The sequence below is a fragment of the Miscanthus floridulus genome, chromosome 2 (assembly GCF_019320115.1).
Source record: "Miscanthus floridulus cultivar M001 chromosome 2, ASM1932011v1, whole genome shotgun sequence".
Classification (NCBI taxonomy): domain Eukaryota; kingdom Viridiplantae; phylum Streptophyta; class Magnoliopsida; order Poales; family Poaceae; genus Miscanthus; species Miscanthus floridulus.
The window spans coordinates 95,127,782-95,147,975 of NC_089581.1; the positions used below are offsets into that span (position 1 = coordinate 95,127,782).

At 45.0% G+C, this 20,194-nt stretch overlaps 1 protein-coding gene and 3 pseudogenes across 2 annotated transcripts; 2 read left to right on the top strand and 2 right to left on the bottom strand.

The window, feature by feature from the left end:
- The first annotated feature begins 596 nt into the window (after window positions 1-596).
- LOC136539215 (protein LATERAL BRANCHING OXIDOREDUCTASE 1-like) lies at window positions 597-4,449 on the top strand. Of its 2 annotated transcripts, XM_066531154.1 has the most exons (5): window positions 597-851; window positions 942-1,201; window positions 1,368-1,695; window positions 1,845-2,100; window positions 3,180-4,449. In XM_066531154.1, exons 1-4 carry the CDS (start codon window positions 627-629, stop codon window positions 2,085-2,087), a joined length of 1,056 nt encoding a protein of 351 aa, XP_066387251.1. In that variant the 5' UTR covers window positions 597-626; the 3' UTR covers window positions 2,088-2,100; window positions 3,180-4,449. The 2 variants fall into 2 exon arrangements, with proteins under 2 accessions (XP_066387251.1, XP_066387250.1); XM_066531153.1 differs by lacking the exon at window positions 3,180-4,449 and having other exon boundaries at window positions 1,845-2,572.
- A 2,446-nt stretch (window positions 4,450-6,895) lies between these two features.
- Window positions 6,896-9,493, bottom strand: LOC136539217 (ATP-dependent RNA helicase FAL1-like; annotated as a pseudogene).
- Window positions 9,494-12,355: 2,862 nt separating this feature from the next.
- On the bottom strand, window positions 12,356-13,142 carry LOC136536792 (uncharacterized; annotated as a pseudogene).
- Window positions 13,143-13,146: 4 nt separating this feature from the next.
- Window positions 13,147-14,256, top strand: LOC136536793 (uncharacterized; annotated as a pseudogene).
- The last annotated feature ends 5,938 nt before the right edge of the window (window positions 14,257-20,194 follow it).

The window sequence follows — 20,194 nt, forward strand, 5'->3', positions numbered from 1 at the left end:
GCAGACGAATTCTAGAAAATTCATACAAAAATGCTGGAAGTTGTTGGAACCTGACTTGATCCGGAGCAATCTGTAACAACGTACAAGAAGAACCTCCTCAAGTGTCAGAATAAATATAGGCATCCAAGTGAGCTGAGTGAAATACGCACTCAGCCAACCAAGCCGAGCGAATAAACATACACGGCCATCCAAGCTGACTGTATGTATTCGGACAAATTTGAACGTGAACAATTCTTTTAGAGCTTCATTTGCAGTGCTACATTTTTTGTCCCGTCGACAATTTTGCCCACCTTTTTTCCAATTTTGTAGCTGACTATTCTAATATAATATTCTTGATAAATTTTCTTCTTCTGAAACAAATACTTTTCTCTGATAAGGACTGTCTTTGACCACCCTTATTCCAGTTTTCTAGCTGACTATTCTAATGTTCCTTGATGATTTTTCTTCTTCTCAAAAGCAATGGCTACTATTTTATCAGATAATGACCGTGCTTGACTAACTGGTGATAACTTCAACTGTAAGTTTTAGGGCCCCTGGCAGACTATAAGTATGATGGAAGATCGAGCTCTCTATATTCAATTCAGCAAGAGGCAATAAACACTTAAGTACCCCATCCCAGAACACTAATGGCTGACGAGTCATGGAGGGTGCCAACCCCAGTGCAAGAATTGGCGGCAGGCGTGGTGGAACCACCGAGCCAGTTCGTGCTGCAGGAGCAGGATCGTCCTGAAAGCCTGCTATTGGCCACTCACATGCCGGAGCCCATTCCCGTCATAGACCTCAGCAGGCTGCCGGCTGCCGATGAGGCTTCCAAGCTCCGGTCAGCACTGCAGACCTGGGGACTCTTCCTGGTGAGTCGTTCAGTTCATTATCTTCCCATTTGCATCGTGCAGTGCTTGCTTGCTCAGCCACGGACCAACAGCATCGTCTACTTTGTGCAGGTTACCAACCATGGGATAGAAGCATCTCTGATGGACCATGTGATGGCCGCATCACGAGATTTCTTCCACCAGCCGCTCCAAGAGAAGCAGAAATTCAGTAACTTGATAGGCGGCAAGCGGTTCCAGATGGAAGGTTATGGCAATGACATGGTGACATCCCAAGATCAGATACTCGACTGGCAAGATCGGCTGCAACTCAGGGTGGAACCAGAAGATGAGAGGAACCTTGCTTATTGGCCCAAACACCCTGACTCCTTCAGGTTATCTACTCGTTTAGTCGAAATTTCTTCTCCTTATGTCATTGAAGGATCGGAACACTGAAACTCCAGGGGAGAGGAGTGGGGTGTTGAATGAACGCGAAGAACCTGAAAAAAAAATTAGCAAATAATTCTCTTGAATGAACTATTGTACGGCCTTTGCTTGCAGGGATCTTCTGCACGAGTATGCATCAAAAACCAAGAATGTTAGGGACAATGTCCTACGAGCGATGGGCAAAATTTTGGAGCTTGGCGAAGATTATTTCATCAGCCAGATTGGGGAGAAAGCCCCAGCAATTGCCAGGTTCAACTATTACCCTCCGTGTCCAAGGCCCGAGCTGGTCTTTGGCATTAAGCCTCACTCTGACGGTGGCGCTGTCACGATACTTCTCGTTGACAATGATGTTGGGGGCCTGCAAGTTCAAAAGGATGGCATTTGGTACACTGTTCCATCCAAACCTCACACGTTGGTTATCAACTTGGGAGACTCCATGGAGGTAGGCATCTGAAAATCCAAGTCGTTTCCTCACTGGAATCTTCATAGAGTCACTTCTTCTTTTGTTAAGAGAAACAGAGAGAGTCTATAATTATGCAAATGCGAGTTCCTAAATGCAGTGCTGAATTCGATTGTGAAATTCTGACACAGATAATGAACAATGGGATCTTCAAAAGTCCGGTGCACAGGGTTGTGACGAATGCAGACAAGGAGAGACTCTCACTGGCCATATTCTACGGCGTGGAAGGTCAGAAAGTGCTTGAGCCAGCGGCTGGTTTGCTGGGCAAGGAGCGACCAGCACAATACAGGAAAATTAAGGCCGCAGACTACATTGTTGGGCTCCGTCAAGGAATTGCGAAAGGACAGAGATTTATCGATACTTTGAAGATCTAAGTTATTATTAAGGGTAAAGTATAATTTACACCCTCCAACTATCGCCAAAGTATAGATTTCAACCTCGAACTTTAAAACCGGATAACTTTGACCCTCCAACTCTTGAAAAAGTTCAACTTTCATCCTTCAGGGCGGTTTTGCGTATGAACAATACTTTTGATATTTCCAGGAGGCGCCGAAATTTTATATTATTTTTTTAAGCATCTTAACGTCCTTAAATGAAAAAACTCAAAACTACAAAGTTGTAGATCTCATTGAGAGCTACAACTTTGGTATAAAAAGTATTTTCATTTAACTCCATACAAATAATATATTAGTGCTCTAATGCGGCAAGCGCTAGTTGGCGATTATTATGGTGCTGAAATTTTATATTATTTTTTCGAGCATCTTACTGTCCTCAAATGAAAAAACTCAAAACTACAAAGTTGTAGATCTCATCGAGGTCTACAATTTATATATAAAAATTATCTTCATCCGCCATCGTATTGAAGGGTTTTCTATTTTTTAAAAATTAGAGTCTCATCACGAGACAAAATATATTGTCGTGTGATGAGACTCTAATTTCAAAAGATAGAAAACCCTTCAATACGATGGCGGATGAAGATAATTTTTATATGTAAATTGTAGACCTCGATGAGATCTACAACTTTGTAGTTTTGAGTGTTTTCATTTGAGGATAGTAAGATGCTCGAAAAAATAATATAAAATTTCAGCACCATAATAATCGCCAACTAGCGCTTGCCGCATTAGAGCACTAATATATTATTTGTATGAAGTTAAATGAAAATACTTTTTATACCAAAGTTGTAGCTCTCAATGAGATCTACAACTTTGTAGTTTTGAGTTTTTCATTTGAGGACGTTAAGATGCATAAAAAAATAATATAAAATTTCGGCACCTCCTGGAAATATCAAAAGTACTGTTCATACGCAAAACCGCCCAGAATGATGAAAGTTGAACTTTTTCAAGAGTTGGAGGGCCAAAGTTATCCGGTTTTGAAGTTCGAGGTTGAAATCTATACTTTGGCGATAGTTGGAGGGTGTAAATTATACTTTACCCTATTATTAATATCTTTGTCTAAACATGATTCAGTGAATGGTGAATGCACAAGGATAATAAAGAGCTGCTTTGCTGATTGTGAAGTCAGATTGGAGTCCCAGTCAATGTTCAATGTCCATGCTGTAATGCATTGTCACATTGTTATACATACATGCTCACTAGAATGTGGAAAAGATGTAATCCTGCTCATGTTATTAAATTTGGGGCATCAATAAATGATAATATGAATACCTATGCATGGTGAGTTGACAAGGTTGAGATGTACCGTTGACAATTGACATTGTGGATGATGAGTGATTGTCAAGTTGAGATTATTGAGATTTTGTTGAGTGGGTTCTAGCGTGACTTGAACTAACCAACATGTCGAGTTAGTGTATGTGGTGCAATATGTCTCGGTTGTGTTGGTGGTTGATGACGAGGGAAAAGGTCAAGAGAAGGTTTGTGCCGATGTACCACGTGCAGCGAAGGGCGGACTAGGACGCTTGGACCGAGGGACCGAGGCCGAGACGACCATGGGTGGTCCACATCAAGCACAAGGACGACAAGAGGATTTGCAGAAGGGGTGAAGATGGCATTGACCCAAGTCAAGGTGGGTTCAAGACAAGTCAAATGAGGGCCACGAATGAATTGGAGATCGTTGGCTGAGGACGAAGTGGATATGCATCGACATTGGGTGATTTGACAGTTTCAGCCTTAAACAATGAGCAAAAGGTTTCTTTGTTTCGGTCTCAAAACCGGGGTAGCAAATCGGAGACACTGTTCGCCTAAACGGTCGTTTAGCCTGTTTAAACACCGTGTAAACGCTACACGGTAGTGCTCCGTTTCCGTTTAATCACCCGTTTACCCCGTTTAATTGGCCGTTTTGCCCGTTTAATGGGACGTTTTGCCCGAATAATGGCTAAACGGTATGTGACTGACTATTTACCGTTTAGCGTTTAGGAAAACAATTCGGAGGACACATGTCATGTCATGAAGCTTGTGTCAAGGTGAAGCAAAGTCATGAAGGCACTGTGCCAATCCCATGGATGAAGAAAAATCTAGACCATTTTGCCCCTCGGGTATGTAAGTATTAGGTGCTATTGGTATTTTAGTCTTTTGCCATGTACCCTATTTATATGGATGTTGCTAGTTGGGTGAGGTATATCTAGCAACCCTAATTTCAGTTTCCATACATTAGCCAAGTGCTCAAGGCAATAGAGGCTAGCATAGGAGTTGCAATTATCTTGATCTAGTTTTTCAAATTCTAGTGGGAGGATGATAGGAGGCTGAACTTAGATTGCATTGATGAATTCCTCATAATTCAATCGAAGGTTGTTGGTTCAATTTCATGCTCCCATATCTTTCCCACTTGAATTAAAGACAAGATTTCTCTTTTCAAGAAATTTTGAACCCCTTTTCAATGGATTTTGTACCCGCTGCTTTGGCTTTATCTACCAAGTCACCCCTCCAAAAACCCTCTGCTTTTTCTTCTTTTGGTCGATGAAAATCTTTGAACTAAAGTTCTTGGGGTGCTCTTGACTGATTTATTTGTGCCTCGAGGTCTTGGAAATATATATGGGCATGTCCTTCAACAGATTTGACTCGAGCTCCTCAAATTCCTGATTTGAGGTTTCTTGACAGAACTCCAATTTGAGAGAGACATTTCAAAATTCTTGGTCAAGCTTGAACATTTTTGAAAAGATCTCTTGGGAATATCTTCACCATGGGGTTAAAAAAGGTGTGCGGAAATTTCAAGATTTTTGGCGGTCCTTTGATCAATATTTGGATTTTCCCCCCTTGTTTTTTATTTCTATTTGGTGCGTAACTTACGGACTTGAGTGTGAAACTTATGGACTTGAGTGCATAACTTATGGACATTTGTGCGTAACTTACGGGCTTGAGCAAACCTCTGAACTTTGTTGTGTAACTTCTGCACCTTAGCCCTTAAGTGTTGTTCTAACTCATTGTTACTTCCACTTTGCCTCTAGACCTTCCTAGCACTGTTCTCGAATTTTATAGTCACTTTATGGCTATGGGGTATTATATTGCAATAAGAGAAGTGTTTGGGGTGAAATTTAGGACGTGTGGCTAACTTGAGAGTTTTTGGCCCAAATTACAGGGTTTTCAGGAAGCTGTGCAGCAAAATTGGTGTGCTCCTGTGATCAGCTCATGCCCAGTTGAGCGTGTTCCTGAAGCTGAAACGATTAAGGGTCTTAAAAAATGGAGTCATAGGAGGATTGGAAATATAAAACTGCAGGTACAAATTGCTAAAGAAATTAATTACCGGCTTGAAGTGGCTAGAGACTCCAGACCTCTCAACAATGGTGAGGATTGGCTGCGGAAAAAGCTTAACCTCCATTGCCTTGGTTTGGCATCACTCGAGAGAACCATTACTCGCTTGAGACCACGGATCAGTTACCTGAGGGCGGGTGATGCAAATACTTTCTTTTTTTCACCAGCACTCTCAGTATAGAAAAAAGAAGAATTTTATTGGAAAGCTGTTGGTGGGTGACCGGGTCATTTCTGACCAAGCCAGAAACAGGAGCTTGTTTCAGAATCTATGAAAATCTCCTTGGTCCACCTCATGACAGAGAGGTCACGTTTGATCTACCTAGCTTCCATAATCGGCATCATGATTTATCTCACTTGGAGGAGGATTTCTCTCAAGAGGAGATATGGGCGGTGAGGAGGATTTCTCTGAAGAGGAGACATGGGCAACAATAAGAGATCTTCCACTAGATAAAGCTCCAGGACTGGATGAGTTCACGGGTCGATTCTATAAATCTGGTTGGAATTTCATCGAAGGTGATATAATGGCTGCTATTCTAGAAATTCAGCAAGGGTTCCATTTTAAGTTCAGGCTCCTCAATACAGCATTCATCACCCTCTTGCCTAACAAGGCTGATGCCACACAAGTGAAGGATTTTAGGCCAATAAGTCTCATCCACAGTTTCGCCAAACTGGTGGCTAAGGCAATGGCTAATCGTCTTGCTCCTGTTTTGCCCAATCCGGTTCGAAAGGTTGGAATATTCATGATAATTATCTTTTTGTGTCCAACAGATGGCCAAAGGTTTGCATAGTAAGAAAGAGGCTCACGTTCTCCTTAAGTTGGACATCTCAAAGGCTTACGTTCTCCTTAAGTTGGACATCTCAAAGGCTTTTGATTCGGTGGCTTGGCCCTTTCTCTTGGAGGTTTTATCTCATCGGGGCTTCGGCCTTCGTTGGTGCAATCTTCTTTGCCTTCTACTGTCAACAGCCCCCACTCAGATCTTGGCCAATGGGGATCCAGGTCCTAACATTGTCCATCGACGAGGGCTTCGTCTAGGGGATCCTTTTGTCTCCGATGCTGTTTATATTGGTTATTTCACTCATTTGCTGGGCCACTCAGTTGGGATTTCAGCAACCTCTTGCAATGGAGCGTGTGCAGCACCGTATCTGTCTATGCTGATGATGTTGTCATGTTTTCTTGGCCAAACACTAATTATCTTAACCTCATCAAGCTGCTGGATCTTTTTGGTCAGGTCTTTGGATTAGTTGAAACACACCATACATCAAATGTCACGCTCTTTCTGATAGATAAGCCTAGTGCTAAAGCACTTATATCTTACTTTTCCTGCACTTTTTACTTTTTTTTTTTTGCTTCCAAGCTAGTGATAAGAATATGCTCAGTATCTACTTTATTGGTTGAAATATGCTGTAGCAAGTTGAAGTCCCCTTTGCCTATAAAGGGCAAGGGAGTGTCATTATAAAAATAGGCCATTGCATTTTCATTCAATCCAAACGGCTAAGGGCCAAGCTGTCCTCTGGTAGTTCCATATCTGAATCTGAGATCCAACCGGGCCAACAATTTCGTGAACTTTAGGGGTCTGCTTATTTCAAAGTGGAAACAATTTCCTATTTGATAAGACTGCACAATGAGCATGTTAGATGGTGCTAACTAGACAGTAGAACCAGAGGAAATCCCATTGTTTAACAAAACTATTTAGCATAATTGCATTGTTATTCTTTCTCTAGATGTAAGGCATGGTGACCGTACAATTGTGCAGTCTACAAAAAGTGCAGATTTCCTTATATCTGTATGGCAAGATGTTGCGGACTTCATGTGAATATCACTATCACTTTCTGTATTTTTCCAATACTACAATCATGTGATTTCTTTTTCCTTTTTTGCATTATTTTTTCACACAATTCTGTAACTGCAAAGTGGAAGTTGGGTACAACACAGAGCACAAAATGTTCACTAGACAACTAGTCAAAACACCAGTTTATTTACCATAGATTGAACTACTTGAAGTATACGCTAGAGCAATCAATAGCAATATTTCTGTGGCAATTGAATATTTCTTTGTGATTCTGCCACTGATCTCGTAAGAACTAACGGTTAAGTGTAGAAACGATGCACAGAGTAAAGAATCATGTCACTGGATGTTGAACCATTCCTATTTCTACCATTTCTTAGAGAGAATTCTTTAGAGATAATCTGTATCATGAAAAGCAATCCAAAATCAAAGTAGTAGAAGTAAAACCATGAGTAGTTATTGTGGAAATAGAACAGTAACTTCTGAAATTTTGTACAATTGGGACTATCATAATATCTCTGAAACCTGCATAGCAAATATTTAAGTTTAGATCTTAAGAGAATACTAGATGATAGTAAAATAAATAATGGTGTATATCTTACATGTATTGGCATCTCGGCAATGAGCAGACCACTGTTCTCTTCTAAAGCCTTGAGTGTAGCCACCTCGCCACCAACGACCATGTTAATCACAATTCCATCTGCACCATTCAAAGGCCATCAGCTACATCAAGGAGCATAAGATGTGAATTGAATCACTATTATCTTAATATACCTGCTGCCAAACATGTTGACATGCGTCTTAAGTAAGCTTCCTGCAAAACTCAGAGTTAATCTTCAGGTCACATGAGACATCACAAAAGTAGAACTGGGAGAGCCAGTGAAACTGCGTAACAGAAAAATATATACATATAAAGCAAAAGAGCATACAAAGGTTCATGGTTTGTGTAGCAAATGGAGTAAAAGGAACAAATATGCACAAAAATGTGGGTAAAGCTCACCTTCTTTGTGGGAAGCTCATAGTTTATCAGCACCCGTGCCATAAGGGGTGCCTCTGCCATCGCTGCCTGAGGCAAGCAAGCATCTGTTGCGACTACAATGCTTAGTTTTGAGCCAGTACTTTCAAGCCTAGAACTTTCGGCAATATTGGTAGCTTTAGTAGTTTGATTCCACTGGATTGTTTCTTGACGAAACTTCTCAAGAACAGATGCACGCCTCTGCTTCAGCTTGATCACTATACTGTACATAGAAGACCCATTAGTAATATGTTGATGTTGATGTTGATGTGAAGTAAAAGCCTCCTAATAGCGAGGATCATAAACCTTTCAGACCTTGTGCAACAATTTCAGGGCACACAACAATATTTATGCTGGTAAACATCATAATTTTCAGAGAAAATATGCTGGATGAGGCATATTACTTCCAAGCCACCAAGAATTTCAGAGAAAAATGAACAAAAGGAAATACTAGAGTTAGTTACAACTAGGTGGTGAAATTGTGTTTGTGAATTACCAGCGGTGACATTGACACAAAGGAGAGGTTGGCGACGGCAGCATAGACGGCATCAAGCTCATCACGGGAGGAAACACATGTTGCAATCGGCAGCCCACCGCGGCGATCCGCGACAACCCCCAGGAGCTCCAAGAGTGTCCTCTGCGCACAATCACTTAATTAGCATAAATCATCATGAATCGAGACTAACCAAACAGTGGTATCGCAAAACTGCGCACAATCACTCAAATTAGTATCGGAGAGATGAAATCCAAGTGCACTGCCACAACTGCAAACGGAGCGAAGGGAGCGGGGAAAATAGATACGCACCATCTTGAACTGGGTGCGGTCGACGGCGAGGTAGTAGTGGCGGCCGGGGCTGCGGACAAACGGGGCGCACGATTGAATCGAGGAAGCGACAGGTGCAGCTCCCTCACCTGGAATGGCATGGGGCCGCTGCAGGGGAGGTCGGGGAGGGCAGAGCGTCAGAAAAATCTGCGGCGGAGCCAGCGACGGCGGTCGGAGACCTCATTGCGGTTCGCCGGGGAGGAGAGGATGTGGATTGTGGAATATTCCTCAACGATGCTTTTCGGGAAAGAAACAAGATTGACTATTTATTTACTATTTGCATGTCTTAAGATGAGCAAAATTTCTACTAAGAGCACCTCTAGAAAACTTTACATACTAAACTAATAAATCTTGCAGGTTAACAAAATAAATAGCAATCTTAAATTTTGTCCTTCTCCAACAATCTCATGTAATAGTTTCCTAAACGATCAATGCAAAAAAATCAACTCTAGCAAAATTTCTACTAAGAGCATCCCAAAAGTTTAGTATAATTTATATACACTAATAGATTATGCAAGTTAACAAAAAAAAATAGCAACCTTAAATTTTATCCTTCTCCAGCAATCTCATGTAATAGTTCCTTAAACAATTTGTACTGCAGAACCCCAAACTGTTTCTAACTAATCAAACCTTTTTTAAATAATTTCTTTATTTTTTACCACTTTCTCATCTAGAACCTTTTATTTTCATAATATACGCCTACGTCTAATTTACTCTGTTTTTCCAAGCAAAAACGTCCAACCAGAAGTGAATACCAAGTTTCTACCGATTGCGGAAACTTATAAGTTAAAAAGGGATATTTGGCAACTTTTTATGTTTAAAGAGCCTTTTTATCAAACTGTTGGAGGACATTTTTTTTCTTTTTACTAATATATCAAAATAAGGAGTTGTTTTACAAAACTAATGGAGATATGCTCTAGGGACCTTAAATTTGAGGACCCCTTAAATCTCTCCCTCATCCCTGATTACCGGGGCTCTAGAGGGAGCCCCTACTCTATTGTGTGTTTCTGTTTCTCCACCACATCTGTGCAGATCTGATCAACTCACCTTCTGTCGGTGTTTTGGTCCGGCAGGTCCTCAACCGACTAGTGAAAGTGTACTGCGTGCCCCTAATCCCGGATGGTGATGTAAAGAGACACAAGGTTTATACTGGTTCAGACAATAGGTGCCCTACGTCCAGTCTGAGAGAGCGATCTTGTATTCCTTGCACCGAGGTGCTTGTAGTAGGGGCTTACAAGTTGAGCGAGAGAGGGAGCTAGTCCAAGGTCTCTGCGTAGAGTGGCGTGGGGTGCTTGCGATGTTGATCTCTTGCAGTGAGAGAGCGTGTGTATTACAAAGCGTTGTGCGTTGCTTGCACGTATGTGTCTCCTTCCTAGAAGCGGCCCTGGTCACTCCCTTTTATAGTTGAAGGGAGGCACAGGGGCGGTACATGGATTTGTTACGTGGCGTTTTGTGAGCAGAGGCGGTATGTCCGAGCCCTGCAGCTCGTCACTATGGCGGCATGGTCGGTGGAGCAGTCTTGTCCTCGGTGCACTGGAGCAACACGCCGGTCACGCCTGATCCTGTGCGACGTGGGAGCTCCTGTGGTGGCATGCACGCCTTCTTCTGTTGGAGGCGTGCTGGTCACTGTATGTTTGACCGGCGCGGAGAGCCGAGGCTGGGTAGATGCGATGGCGCGGGTGTGCTGACTCTGAGGATACAGGAGCTTGGCCCTGTACACGACGTGGGAGCTCCTGCGGCTTGACGCAGGGCATGGCGCGTACTGCGGACGACATGCCGGTCCCAGAGTGCTGACAACGTGGAGAGCCGAGGCCCAGTCGGTGCAGAGGCTGAACCATTGTGGGGGGGCTCGGCGGGCGCGAGTCCCAAGGCTACAGGAGCCCAGAAGCGGATAGCCGAGGCTCGGAGGGAGCAGTTGGTCTTGTACGCTGATTCCGAGGCTACAGGGACCCGGACTTGACTTTCCAGGCCGCGATGTCCTTAGAGCAGGGGTTAGGCAGCACAGTGCAGCACAGGTGTCAGTCGTGGGCATAGTGCCGAGCACAGCGGCCGGTAACCCTCGCCCCGTCCTATCCCGAACGGCATGGCGTCGATGTGACTCCCGTCTCGTCGGCCACTCCGCTGTATCGTGCCGCTGTTTGGCTGACGTCGCGGGAGTGGTTGGACGCGTTGGTGGGATGTGACGTCCTGTCAGAGAAGTCGGTCAAGGCGGCGGTGATGGGGTTGATGCCGAGCCGGCCTCGAGCGAGTCGGTAACTGAGTGCTCGTCCGAGGCCTCATGACGCGGGGCCTCGGGCGAATCGGAGAATAAGTACCTCATCCGAGGCCTTATGGCACAGGGCCTCGGGCGAGGCGGAGAATCGGTACCTCGTCCGAGGCCTTTTGGCGCGGGGCCTCGGGCGAGGCGGAGAACCGGTACCTCGTCCGAGGCCTCGTGGTTTCATTCTGGGCCGAGCCCGCTTCGGGTGAGCCTAGATATTGTTCGAGGTGGTCCGGGTGGTCCAGCCGGGCCTCGGATAAGGTGGGGGTTTGCCGGTGGTTGTCTCTTGGCTTCGATATTTACAAGGTCTAAGTGATTTTTTCGGTTCTTGTTTAGGGGACCCCTTTTATGGTACCCGACACCTTCTCTGACCCAACGAGGCCACTGTTTGCCCGATGCCCACCATTAGCCTCCACCCCCGGCGAGGCCTTGGTAGCTAGAGGAGGGGCTGAGAGGTAGGCTACCTTGCAGCCAATAGCCGGTTGTATTATTAGTCTTGCTTTTAGAGCAGGTTAGTTTGTAGGTCAAACTGTGATATAGGTCCTATTTAGGGATGCAAACCACACAGTCAAGCCGCTAAAAGCATCTCTAGCGCTATCCTAATACATTCGCTATCTAGGGACAATAAGCAAGGCCCTGCGCCCCAAAAACGGTGGAGTTCTGAAAATTTTGGATCATTGCAGAAAGACCTGGAGATGCTAAGAAAGAATCTTGCTACACTACAGGAACTGGTGCAGATGATGTTGCTGTTAGAGAACTGACAAGGCAAATGAATGAAGAGAAAATTCCTTTATTGCCATTGAAAACTATAACCATCCCTTCATTGCCATTCAAAATTACATGATCCCTTCATTGCCATCAATTTTAGATTTTTTGTCCCCTCGTTGCCACTGCTGTTACAGAGGAGTCACAGCGTGACTTCGCTCCCATTCTCGATGTCCAGACACCATCCGACGGTTCAAAAAAGTGCCTCCCAGCGGTGGTTGGGCTGATGTCACCATGCTGCCACGGCTGTGGTGACGGCGGCGGGAGGTAGGTTAGTCCATCAGTCAGTCAGGGGTGCGCCCCCACCGACTACGCGAGCCGCTCAACCTTGACGGCGATCTCCGGCGGCACCCGCACGGCGGGGCATGGCCGCTCCTTGCAATGGCGGAGGTCTAGCCCCAGTGCGTCCGACACATCCTCGGAGCTCCACCCGGCCCGCCGGAGCGAGTCGGAGCACCGGTCGACCTTGAGCAGGAGCGTGTCGAGCACCATGTCTGAATCCACCGCGGCAGGGGCGGCCTCCTCGTCGTCGAACACACCCCCGGAGGCCGCCACCTCGACCATCTTCGTCACCTCTGTGTCCCTCCACCCGCCCTACCTCAGCACGTGGCCCAGCCGGTCAAGGTAGCTGTCCACCTAGTGCAGGGTCCTAGACCGCCTAGCCGCCGACGGCGGCAACACGCACCCAGAGGACCGCGACGACGTGGTGGACGCCTCCGATGAGGACGAGTCGTGGCGGCAGCGGTCGGACGCCGTGTCGCTCCAGAACTCGATCCAGCACGGCGCCTTACAGCCGCACGCCGCGCCGAGGCTACGGCGCATGCACGATGTTGTCATGGTGGTCTGCCGGCATGCTGCTGCGCGGCGCCACCGGTGTCGGCACCGCCCGCTGGTCTAGCGACTGGAAGCAGGCATTGAGGGTGAAGAAGTGGAGGATGTCGAGGCTGATGCAGAGGACGCGGTCGTCGGTGACGAAGAACACCGGGTTGCCCACGAGGTAGGGGCGGCAGGGCAGGAAGCAGTGGTCGAAGAGCGGCACGAGCAGCGGCGCGCATCAGATGGCGGAGCGCGTGGTGCTCTGAGACCTCATCTCGTGGATGCCCATGCTGTGGTACCTCAGCGAGAGGACGAGAACAATCTTTCGGCCGTGCACCCGGTGCAAGCCCGTGGAGGCGCTGCACGCGGTGCGCGCCGTGGCCATAGGCCCATTCCACCGTGCCTACCACGACCTCCCCTTCCCCGACGTCGCTAAGCTCCTGTTCATGCGGTACCTGCAGGACCAATGCGGGCTCGACGTGGATGGGTACGTCACGGTGCTCTCCCTGGAGCGCGACTGCATCCGCGATGAGTTCGGCACCAACGACGACTCGGACAGGGCCGCCGTGGAGATTCTAGAGAACGAGGAGAAGCTGTTGGAGATGCTGCTGCTGGACAGCTACTTCGTCCTAGTGGTGAGCTTGATGCTCAGCAAGACCGGCACAGGCAACACCACCGACAGTGTGACGCGGGCGGCGTCCATCAGCAAGGATTACTTCATACTACACATGGCCATGGCGCAGCACGCCGACGACATCAAGCTTGACATGCTCGTGCTCGAGAACTAGGTTCCCTTCGGAGCCATAAAGCTTCTCGCCACGTCGTGCCCCGGGCTCAAGCTCCAAAACTCCGTCGAGGAGCTCGTGCTCGGATGCTTTGACGACATGTACCCCAAGCACGCGCGCTGCGTCGGTGACAGCGTGGCCGGCGGCAACGAGTTCCATCACTTCCTACACCTCTTCCACTGGTCCCACGTGCCCAAGGACAAGTACTTCATCCTCTCGACGCCACGAACGCTCCTCAAGATCAAGAAGGAATCGGAGTAGCTGTTCCCCTGCTCCATGGAGCTTCAGAGGTCAGCGGTGTGGTTCTGTGAGGCATCGTCGAGTTGCGGCGACCTAGACATGTGGTTCTGGTGACACCCAGCGAGCCCCGTGGCCGTGATGAGCGTCCCATGCTTCCACATCCACGAGTACAGCACGGCGGTGCTCCACAACCTCCTGGCCTTCGAGAAACACTTCTACTAGGAGCACGACGTGTGCGTGACGGCGCACGTAGCGCGGATGGAGGGCCTGGTCCATTGCCCGCAGGACGTGAGCATGCTCCGCAAGCTAGGGGTCCTTGCCAGCATGCGGGGAGGCAGCCAACGCTGAGGAGGAAAGACGTGCCATGGCGCGCGTGGACAGGCGGCGTAGCCCCGCCACGTGCGCCGCCGGGGTGAGGCTGAGGCCAGCCATCCATCGGTCCACGTCCACCATTGCAGCAGTCGCCGCTGCCCAACACCACCGCCACCAAGCTTCCTCCTGCCTTGGACAGAGGAGGCACGGAGATGAGCCGAGGTGGTCTGCCTGGGTAACGATGATAGCCAGAGGAGGAGCGAGTGAATGCGCTGCTGTAGTAAGAGGTCGGTTGGGAAACGGGGAGACGAGTGAATGCGCTGCCGAGAATAGAGAAGTACTTTTTGAACCGTCGGATGGTGTCTGGACGTCGGGTAAGTCACACCGTGACTGCTCTGTCACATCAGTGGCAACGAGAGAACGAAAAATCTAAAACTGATGGTAGTAAAGGAAACATGTAATTTTGAATGGCAAAGAAGGGATTGTTATATTTTTCAATGGCAATGGAGGAATTTTCTCAACTTTCTAAGGTTTCTCTAGTTGATCTAGAAATCAAGGTTGATTCAAGATTTACTTACTTTGGGTCATCAGAACACTAGCCTCAGGCTGAGATGAGAAAGGAGCTAGGAAGTTCTGACTACGGTCCTACAAACACCAACCCTAACATAGTGGACTACGTCGACCATCAGGGCTGTCACCACCTGGGGCTACCACAATGATTCGTAGGGCCAGATGCAAGTCCAGGTAATCGCATGACTAAGCACCACGCCTATTCTATTGATTACTACTTAGTTTTGCAAAGACTAGAGCACTTGATGCAAGCAAGAATCCAATAAATAACTTAACGTAAATACTAAAGTTAAGTAAATAAAGAACTTAGGAATTGTAATTGAAGAACCCAGAGATTACTCAACGATGAATCCCATCTGTAGAAGTACAAATTCGAGGAAGATCCGATAGATCTGGCTCCCCCTTAGCTCTCTACTCTTCTCTCTCCCTATTTTTTATTTTACAACTAGATGGAAATCATCTAGAGGGACACTACTAAAGGGGGTATGAAATTATGAAGCTCTAGAGGATAGGGTTATGTAGGTGTGTGCCTCCTAGAGGGGGTCTGGGCGTCCTTATATAGGCCAAGGTGGAGTAGGGGCCAAGGAATCACCACATCATCGATCCGTGTATCATTTTATGGCCACCGTCAGATGAAATCGACCTTACTTGGGCGGTGGAGATCATATTTTAGTCGCCAAGGAACCTCCCCACTGACCTACGTAGAAAACCGGAAGAGAACCGGCCTCTAGATGCCCAAACCGGAGCTAAATCGAGGAAACCACGTTGTTTTTTGTTAACTTGAGAGAAATTGGCCTTATCAGCTAGCTAAACTGGTTGGCTCAGCCGGTCTAGCCGCTTCCTGACCGGCGAACCGCGCTGGACTGCGCCACCGCCTCGCCTAGTCCACTCCTGCAGCGCCATAATGACTGCACATGGGGCCCACTGCCGACTGCTGCGTTGACACCCGCGGTGTGAGGCCACAGCCTGCCAAGTGGCCATCGGTGATTTGCTGCATGGCACTATTGACATGGACTTCTCCTTTTATTTGTAGAATTAATATCTTTACATTCCTAGCTCCAAATATAGAAAATAATATATCCGTTTCGATCGTCTTGATGAGATCTTTGCGATGATATACTCCATTTCATCATTTGAGATAGTTTTATTTGGTAAAAAATTAAATATTCCTGCAAGACAAGTGAGAGCACAAAAACTCAAGGAACTTGTCAGTTTAAACACTATGCCTACATAGATGATGGAAATTATGAATATATGTATGGCAAAATGATGGTTTATGATTGACGTTAATGACCGTCAACACCCACAAGGCATTAAAGAGGTTGAGATACAACCTAAACCGGTGGACAGCCTCATCAAGAAAAACAAAGAAAATGAAAAGAGGTCGGGGCTGAAGAAGAACAACCCAAAGCAAAAAGAAGAAATTTTGAAGGTTGTTCCCACACCACCAAAGAAGAAAATGGTGTAGAAACAAAAAGAAGCTCTAAAGCCCACCACTACACCACCCAAATCAAACAAAATGGTGTGGAAACCGGAGAAAGTACAGTCATATATTTCCACTTCTCCAGACACAAATATACCATCATCAAGTAAAAAGTGAAGGGAGAAGAGTCCTGTTCATTGGACTTTAAACTATGAGCCCTTGCCGAAGGTAAATCGGTAGTTATCCTTTATATTTATAACCTACTAAAATAAAAAGTGTTAAACTTAGATAATTATAATGCATTCATTATGCTAAAAAAAGTTTAAACTATCCTACCATGCTCTATACAAGTATGTTTCGATTTGGGTATGATTTTTTGTTTAATCATACTTTCATAGGCTTTTCAAATTAAGCATGGTGTTTAGGTTGATTAGCCTACCTTGATCAAATTAAACAAGATATCTAGTTTGATCATTCTACCAAAACTACTAAGTACACATGTGTAGAATAAACAAAGGAATAAACCTATCAATAAAACCATATATAAAATAAAAATAAATGCAATAAAGCTACCCTGGAGTCATCACCAAGCAATCTCGGACCATAGGCCATGAACTAACTTGGGGAAGGACCCCGCAGAGGTACCTTGTATCTTTTATTTTTCCCATTTATTTTCTATATTTATTTAATTATTAGCATTTAAAAAAAACTAAAAATTTAAAAATACCAAAAAATAAAATATGATAAAAACAACAAAAATATGAATTCCACTCTCATATGTGTTTTAAGAATGTTTAGTCTCTCCTATGTTGAAATGATGAATAGTTGCTCTATCTACTGTGTCTAGGCTGTAACTTAGTATTTCCCAAGATTTAAGTTTATTAGCAAAAATGTCTCATCCTAAAAACTTGAAAACTTGTGGGTTACAAATGCATGCTCCTTTTCTAAGTTGTTGCGAGTTATGGTATGGTAAAATAGAATTTGCTATGACTTTGTTCTAAGAGAAACTAGACATCCGGAGTTTTTAATTTAAAAAATGCTAAAATTAAAAGTTCCTCAATGACTATGAATACCAATCAAGGCCATATGACATGATATACATGCAAAAACTTAGTCATATGCTGCTTGTTTTTACCTTGAGCTTTGTCAAATTGTTTGTGACCCTTGTGAAGATTCTTGTCATGCACCCATGATCAAGATACACATGCACCCATAAATAAACTGCTAACTCTTACACTGAGAGTTACGCAAAAACATGATTATTCCGCCCACCAAATAATTACTCCATTTATTTATCATGAGTCCCTATTTCTAAAGTTTTATATGCCAAAAAGAATATTATGGGCTAATGCTAAAAAAGGAGAAAGAAAAGAAAAATATCCATGCCAAAAGGCAAGAGAGAAAAAAAGAGAAGCATGCCAAAGAGCATAAAGAAAAGAAAGAAATAAATATAGCCCATACCTTCGAATAAAAGGCATTACTCCAAAAAGAGAGAGATTTATGATCAAAGGAGTACAAAAATATTTTAGAATTAGGAACATTATAAAAATTCCACACACTTGCATTCTTGATCAAAGTGTATGACTTGCATCTCCTTGAGGTCCGGTTTTTGACTTAGCAAAATATGCGATGCAAGTATGTCTCAATTTCATACCTACCCAAAACTCCATAAAAAAGCCCATAGTGGTAGGATGAAAAGAAGGAAAATATCAAATGCCTTGGTGAGGTTTCATACACATTGAGCGATTGAGAGAATCATTTGAGGAACTTACATTTATTTTACAAAATTCATAAAACTTCCGGAAAGACAGTTGATCAAAGAATGAATAATTGGTGATTCTGTTATAACCATTATATCTTGCAACCGCCCAAGAACTTGGAAAAGCTATACGCCCCACAAGGATCAAGGTAAAGGGTGGATAAAAATGCCAACTTATTTAAATTGCGGAAGAATACTTTGTTATAGTCATGGCACTTATAAAATATATTCGGCATAGTAGCAACTCTTGATCAACAACCAAATACTTAGCTATTTGCTCGGGATGAGCAGAGGTTAAGCTTGGGGGATTTATTGGCGGTCCTTAACGACCATATCCAATGGCCAATTAATATCCAAAACAAACAAACTTTTGACACATATGCATTTACTATTGACATATTTCCACATATATTGGATACTTAGTGTTTTGTGGGACATATACATGAAATACATGGGATTCATGGGAATAGGATCAAAAGGCGCAACTCTGGAAAGCGTAAAGCAGATTTTACAAAAGCACAACAAGCAAAAGCCCAAGCAAACGATGAATCTGGGCCAAGCACCGGCATAGACGTAGCCTAGGCCCACGCAGCAACCGACCAGAGAAGGGCGGTGGCTAGGCGCACCAGCTAGGGTGTGGCCGCACCCTGGGTGCACCCACACCCTAGGCACTGCCTCCTGGGCCCACCTTGCTCTAGCAGTATCATCAATGTGCCTAGGGTCAGTTTTGGGTGGTTTCCTAAATTATCTCCCCAAACCGACCATAGAGTACTATATAAGAAGGGGTCGAGCTCATTCTAAACACACACCTCATTTTGGCTCTACACCTCACACCTCCACTTGTATTCTCTTTTATCTTTTAGTTGTATTTGTGAGCAAGGCAAGACCTATCAAGGAGAGCTTGGCTCCTTGGGAGAAAAGATCTTTGGTAAGAATAACATGAAGAGTTCTTCTAAAGTCTTGCTCTCATTTGATCCATATAGTAGTGCTTATGAACTAGAGTATAGTTTTCATGTTATAATCATGACATATGAACTAGCATATAGTTTCTATGCTATGAGCTTAACATGTAAAACATTATGCTTAAACATTCATACAACTTGTATGATTAGAAGTAGAGCTAAGTTGAGGTGGCGGTTCGTCGTTCCTTTGGGTTTGCCCATGTCCTATGCTTGTCGATCCGTAGGGTCGGAGTCCCAAGGACTATGGGTAGTTTCCTTGTACATGGGCGTGGTGCCCGGGTGCACGGGAGCCTTCGGATATGAAGGTACTCCACGGTTGAGGGGTTGGCGGCAAGTGATGACAGCCGTGTCCGTCCCATGTAATCCCTCGTGTTCGGGTATTGTGTAGGAGTGCTAAAGTCTCTCGTGCTTGCTGGTAGACCAGTACTAAGAGATCTTCCTGTCCATCTTACACTTAGTTCTAACTCTAACCATGTAATTTGTATGACCATCAACTAATGTTTGCACAGCTATATTACGCCATGTTTACTTGGCTTATAAGCTGTACTTTTTCAGCCAATGAACAGTATTTTTGCCTCACAACAAATCAGCCAACAGTACTTTCAGCCATGGCTTATCAGCCAAGCGAACAGGGCATTAGAACATGCCTGCTCCACTTAGGAACATTTTTTTATTCTTTGTTTTCCTTTTATCCTTGAGGTTGGCCCAGATGTGTGTCCACTATCCTTAATATATCGATTTTACCCATGTCATAAACTTTGGTTTACTATGCAAGTGTGTAGTCTTGTTCATATCCATGCTAGACTCTTAAACCATGCCTTCCTTTAGAAAAATATAAATAACGATACCCTAAATACTTCCGGGTGAAATGCTACAACGATAGATCCGTGCGCTTGCGGATATTGTTTCTGTAATCGTTAAAAACTATCGTGTTGGTGTTCGTTGGCGGCATTGCTAAGATTTATCCAAATCTTAGTGATGGTGCTAAGAAATACAAGCATGCATTTCTAGTGTCGTTGCCCGGAATGGATTCCATCTCCATACTTAGTGATTGCCCTAAGAAATGCCAACACTATACAGACCACATGTCGCGGATGGGGTCGACAAGCCGAGTACCTAATTGCGACCGATTTATCCGTGAAACTGGCAAGGGGGTGGAGCCGGTCTAGAATGTCCGAGACATTGACTGGGCACCAGTCGAGCCTTTCTTGTGACACTCGGGCCGGATTGAGGAAAGGTTGGAGACGTGAGGCAACCCTT